Source organism: Pteropus medius, unplaced genomic scaffold (assembly GCF_902729225.1).
Source record: "Pteropus medius unplaced genomic scaffold, Ma_sr-lr_union100, whole genome shotgun sequence".
NCBI classification, from domain to species: Eukaryota; Metazoa; Chordata; class Mammalia; order Chiroptera; family Pteropodidae; genus Pteropus; species Pteropus medius.
The window spans coordinates 2625928-2631723 of NW_024340693.1; the positions used below are offsets into that span (position 1 = coordinate 2625928).

At 58.7% G+C, this 5796-nt stretch overlaps 1 protein-coding gene across 2 annotated transcripts in view; it reads left to right on the forward strand.

Annotated features, from left to right (window-relative positions):
* URAD (ureidoimidazoline (2-oxo-4-hydroxy-4-carboxy-5-) decarboxylase) overlaps positions 1 to 5457 on the forward strand; it is an 8297-nt gene extending 2840 nt beyond the window's left edge. Inside the window, exon 2 of one of the 2 annotated variants that reach the window (XM_039862806.1) lies at positions 4230 to 5452. In XM_039862806.1, coding sequence (XP_039718740.1) covers positions 4230 to 4576 — 347 coding nt within the window. In that variant the 3' untranslated portion in view covers positions 4577 to 5452. Of the gene's footprint in view, positions 1 to 4229 lie in introns of both variants that reach the window. The other variant, XM_039862815.1, reaches the window with a different exon arrangement.
* Positions 5458 to 5796: the final 339 nt, after the last annotated feature.

Genomic DNA, 5796 nt, shown 5'->3' on the forward strand with positions numbered 1-5796 from the left:
TAAAAGTCAAAGAACAGTAAAAACATCGTAACAGAATTCATCCTGCATTTCTCTGTGGCATTGAAAATGGCAACGATTCATGATCTGATACTTATTTCGAAACATAGTCATCGAATTACTGAGGGAGTTAGATACTAATAGAGCCCCTGAACACAGGCGAGAAGGTATCCAGCCTCATAACACTCCTTCCCCAGAGTTACATAAATATTTACCGAGTGCCCACTATGCCTCAGGAATTTTCTTCGGAACTGGGGACAGAGCAGTGAACAAGACATGTCCCCGCCTTCAGTGTGCTTACCTGCGAGTGGAGAGAAACAAGATCAACGCAAATAAATAAGATCGTTCCAGAGTCTAGAAACGATGCGAAGAAAACACACAATACTGTAGAAACGCACGTACTAACAGAGGTCTTTCTTAAGAAGTCACATGTGGGTGGGGGAGGCGAGGGGAGGGGGTGAGGTGGAGGGCTGCCGTGGTGGCAACGGGTGCTGGTCGCTCTGGGATTTAGGGACTGAGCAGAGACGAGCACTTGTGGCCAGGTTTCTCAGAACAGATTTTAGAGTTAGAGCCAACAGATTTTTTTTTTTTTTTGGAGAGATTTGTTGGAGGAAGGCAGATCACAAATGAAGAGAAATCAAGGATGACTCCTAAGGTTTTAGCGCGAGCAGCTGGCTGGGGGGTGGCGGCGTTTTCTACAATGAGGCAGACTTTAGACTCCAGAGGATAGGACGGAGAATGGGAGTTTTTTTTACGTCTGAGACGCCCAGGATTCACCCAGATGAAAGTAGCGCGTGTTCAGGTGGATCACGGCGAAGGAGCCCACTGGAAGGATGTGGGCTAGACTACACCTGGGTGCCATCAGAGAATCGAAGCATCTAAAGCCACAGAACTAGATGAGAACACGTAGGGCATCGGTGTGAATGCAGAAGGAAGGGTCCGTGAGTACCAGGTCCTGGGTACTTCGATGCCAGTCATTGGGCGGATCAAGGACCAATGATGAAAGCAGGCACGTGACGGTATTCTTTCAAGAAAGAGGGACAGCCGACCATGTGATGTGCTCCCAAGGGTTGGGGATAGAGCACTGGTCCTGGCCTTGAGCAAGATGTCCATCACCTGTGACCACAATGAGTGCAGACTGGTCGAGGGGTGGGGCTGAAAGCCTGGGAAGCAGAGACGCCATGTGCGCAGCTCCTGTGAGTTGCCGTAAGGAGGAGCAGAGACATGACGAGAACCCAGACGACAACAGGGACTCGGGGCTGGGATTTAATTTTGTCGATGGGACAAGCGATTCTAAGGCATGCGCGTGTGTGTTGACGACAAGACAACGGATCGTGGGGGAGACACTGTTTGACATTGCGGTCTTTGAGATGGGAAGGGGCCGGCTTCAAGAACGCCAGTGGAGAAGCTGGTCTTTGGCAGAGAGAGAGCTGGGCCGTGTACCAGGAGGGAGCACACACCAGCTGCCACCGATGTAGGGACACTGTCGGGTTGGAATAGGTTCTAAGGCCAGTGCCTGCTCTTCGGCGGCCACTACTGCCTGCCCGGTTCTTCTCCTGTTGGAACAAGGGGTGTCGGCTCTGTGCCAGGAATTCTTCTAGGTGCAAAGACTCAGGACTCGTGGCTACAACAATCGATACATAGCCACACGTACACCTCTACATGTGACATGCCAGCAGCCCAGTCGTAAGTCTAAGATTTTAAGAAGGGCTGAAGGACAGTCAAACCGTGAGACATTCGACTGACCTGGCTAGCTAGCGCCTGGGCCCTGCAGGTGGGGGGACCCACAGGACTGGAGGCAGGGAGGTGGGAAGTACCCACCCCTCTGGGATTTAAGGCCAGGCAGAGAGTGGCTGCAGGTGCAGCGTCGGAGAGGGAATGAAGCTTTGCTGCAGGTCAGGGGCACTGGGCCCCGTCTTCCTGGGCGGTACTGAAGGGCTCAGTGGTTTGGGGTAATAAAGATGGAGGACGGGCCGGACAGGGTCTGGTCCTGTTTCTTTGGAGCTGCCTGGCTCCCTACACCTTCTTACCTGCAGCTGAGGTGTGTCGGGGGCGGGGGATGGGGGGTAGGTGAGTCAAGTCCTCTTTTTTTAGTTTCTTTTCTCCCTCCCTCTCTTTGCTCTGCCCCTTTTCTGGGCCTCCTTTCCTCTCCAGAAATGGAGGATGAGACACGCTGGCTCCTAGGCAAACATGGAGACCCCAGGTGAGGTTCTCCACGGAGGAGACAGACCCAGGGGAGTGAGGAGTGAGGCGCAAGGGCCAGAGAGAGGGGGCAGATGGGGCCTGCAGGGAGGCGGGGGAGTTCCAGGGGGACGGTGAGCGGACAGGCCTTGCCCCCATGCCGGGGCCTCCCACTGATAACTGCTGTCCCCAAGCTGGAGCTGGGCGTCTAGGGGAAACAGAAGCCCAGAGGGTCCTGTGAGAGGACCAGGACTCGCCCCCTCACCTAGAGGATGCTTTGAAAATCTGAATATGCCAAAAGGGAACTTGGGCTGTCCTGCTAGGTGGGGACCCATAGGGCCACCCAGGACTCACAGTCCCCCCCAGCCAGGACGACTGCAGGATCAAGGGGCCACGTGGTCCAGCCGCCAGGCCCAGGCCGGGGTCCCCCAGGTAGGGAATGTAACACCTGCATTTTCGCACCACCTGGTCAGTCTGGGCTGAATGCAGGATGCGGGGGGAAAAGGACCATCACCTGTTTACAAGGCCCAGGAGAGGGGTTCTAAAACCCTGTGGTGCCGAGATGGAATTACTGGGGACCCGAGTCTTGTTTTAAACTCCCCCTAACCTTGCAGGGGCAGCCAGTACCCAGAAGACGCCCACGATTTGAAGTCTAGGATCCAGGCCTGGTCAGCTACTGGCTAAGTGACCTTGGGCAGGTCACCTAACCCTTTCAGAGTCTCCATCGAACTCTCTCTTAAATGCCGACATTTCTGCCAGTTTTCCCCACCTCTCAGGACGCTGGTCCAAGAGATTTAATCCCCGTCACCCAGAAACGTTGCGGTTTGAGTAAGGGGAGGTTTACACCACAGCGAAGGGGGTTTAAAATGATCCCCTTTCCAACAGAGTCCCCTGCCTATTTCCAGCCCAGAGTCAGAGGCTTCCAGCCCAGCCCTAGACAGTTAACCCCTAGTTGACTTCGCCTGAGACCAGCGGCAGTTTGCCCACCCACGTTCGCTGGCACTGGGGCCTGCGTTTTAGGTAGATGAGTTGTCTTTAACGCTGGCATCGAACTACTCAGCAGGTTGGGTGTCCTTAGCCTCACGGTACAGATTACAGCTCCCTGTCACGCATCTGGGATTTCGCCCCGCCCCGAGGATCTCTGTTTTTCTCTTTGGAACGGAAGGGCTGCCGCGGGCTCAGGGAAAGCCCTGGATTAGGCCTTGAAATCCCAGGAATTACACCGGGAGTTCCCACTGGAGGCCTGGGGGATAATGAGAAGCTACCTTCCAAAACAAAACGAAACGAAACGAAACGAAACGAAACGCGTTGTTCTCCGTGGTCTTTGGGATCCATATCGGGGAAGGGAAACGAGCCCGAGACGGGGTGGGTGGAGAGTGGGCGCTATTTTCCTAAAAGGTGGAAAACCACTTTCATCCAAAGCGCTGCGGGATTCCGGCTGGAAATGGGTTTCTGCGCAGTTAATCATCTGCAGGGCTCTCTGGGCGCCTGGTGCCAGAAAGGTCACAAAATCCTGGGCATTTATTGGCCAAGCGCCACGGATGTCACCCCCACGGACCCTCCCCGCCCTTCTCCTTTGGAACAGAACGAACCCCATTCCCCAGGCTCTTGCGTTCGGCCCTCTCCGACATCAAAGCCCCCCTGACAGCAAAGGACTTTGAAAAGATACGAAACGCTCGGGCTCCTTATCGCGTCCCTGCTCCCTCCCGAGCAAGTCATAAATTCCGAGTCTCAGCGGCCTCTCCCCTCCGCTCTTCTTGCCCCAAGGTCTCAAAGGACAAACTTGTCACTTCCCGCCCCGCCCCTGGGTCCCGGCTGAGGCGGAAAGAAGGAGGGACGGAGGGGCGCTTGGTTCGGGATCTGTTTGAGGGGCGTGCGCACTGGGTGCCCTGCGCCTCCAGGACGCCCCCTCGTTGACCCCCCACCCCCTAGGGACGTCGCGTCCCTCCTGAAGCCTCTTAGCCGAGGGGCGGGCGGGAGCCCCGTGCGCCCTGTCCGCGGCGCCGTAACGCGCTCGCGTCGCGTGTCTGTCTGTCTGTGCTTCTCCGCAGGCCAAGAGGGCATCCTGCGCTGCCACCCCGACCTGGCGGGCCGCGAGCTGCAGCTGGGCACGCTGACCGCCGAGTCGCAGCGCGAGCAGAGCGGCGCGGGCCTGACGCGCCTGGGCGCGGACGAGCGGCTCCAGCTGGCGGAGCTTAACGCGCAGTACCGCGCGCGCTTCGGCTTCCCCTTCGTGCTGGCCGCGCGCCTCAGCGACCGCGCCGCGCTGCCCCGCGAGCTGGCGCGCCGGCTGCAGTGCCCGCCCGAGCAGGAGCTGCGCACCGCCCTGGGCGAGGTGAAGAAGATCTGCCGCCTGCGGCTCGCCGACCTCCTCGGCCGCGACCCCGCCCCACGGTAGCGGCTGCGCGCGCCCGGGACCCCGAACGCCGCCCGTCGGGACGCGCGGGGACCGCGCCCCTGCCCTGTGCGCCGGGTGGCGGGAGGACGATGCAGGCGGGGACCGGGGTCCCACACGCGCGCACAAAGGAAGGGGAGGATTGAGGCGATCGTACGAATCATGAGCTCTGCTGCCCACCCCCGCCCCCCGCCCCAAACATGCACACTGTACACGCGCGCGCACGGGCCGAAATATCTCTGTAGTGTTTGGTGTTTGCCCCGATTTACCCAGGCTCACTGCTTCAATTCTTCAGTCCCTCTGCGGCCCGGGACGCTGCGGGCCTTGGATCCCCAAGCGCCAGGCAGCCAGGTCTGGCTTCCCCACCCCCTCCCGCTCAGCCGGAGCTGCCAAGGGAAAGGAATCTTGTCTTCTGCAGCGGTTTGACTGGTTTTTTGTTTTCGTTTTTGTTTTTTGTTTGTTTTTCTTCTCCCACCTCATTTGCCGCACCGACATTTACATGTGAGCGGGAGCCGCTTTCCCGCGCTGCGGCGCCTGCAGGAGCTCGGGAGAGGAACGCGAGCGCGGGCCTCGGCCTGCGGCGCCGGGGTGACGCCGCGCGCGGGGATGGCGGGCAGGAGGGAGCCCCGCGATGGGCCACCGCGGGGCGGGCGGAGTAACTGCTGCCGTGGCTCCCAAGAGATGGATGGGAGCGGGGGCGTCTCCATGACGCACGCGCCCGAAAGTCAGGGGCGGGAGGCCTCCCGTCTCTCCCCCAGGTGGGCCGCCCAGGACAGCTGGCTGGTCAGAACTTCAGACTGCCCAGGAAACCCATCAGTCATTAAAGAAATAAAAATATGTACAATAATAATAAAGATAATGATGATAATTTAATAATACTCATTGAGCCGTGCCGGATATTCTGCCTCCCAGGATGGAGATGGGACTGACGCGACAGCGCTGATAAAGCGGGTAGTGGAGGAAAATCGGGGCCCATAAAGTAGGCCGGCTCTGGGGAACGCGTGGACTCTCCAGAGCCCCAGACGCTCCCTACACTGGCGAACACCGTGTCCACCACAGTGTCCGCCTCAGGAGGAGCCCAGCACATTCTCTGTCTCAGCCGCACGCGCCGGAAGGGCTACCCGACCCCGGCGAGTGCTACTTAGGCTTCTGTTGGCGGAGGCGAAACAGGCCTTGTGCGTCGTCCGCAACGCAGCCAGGGTAAGAAGCGAAGGCAGGGCCGG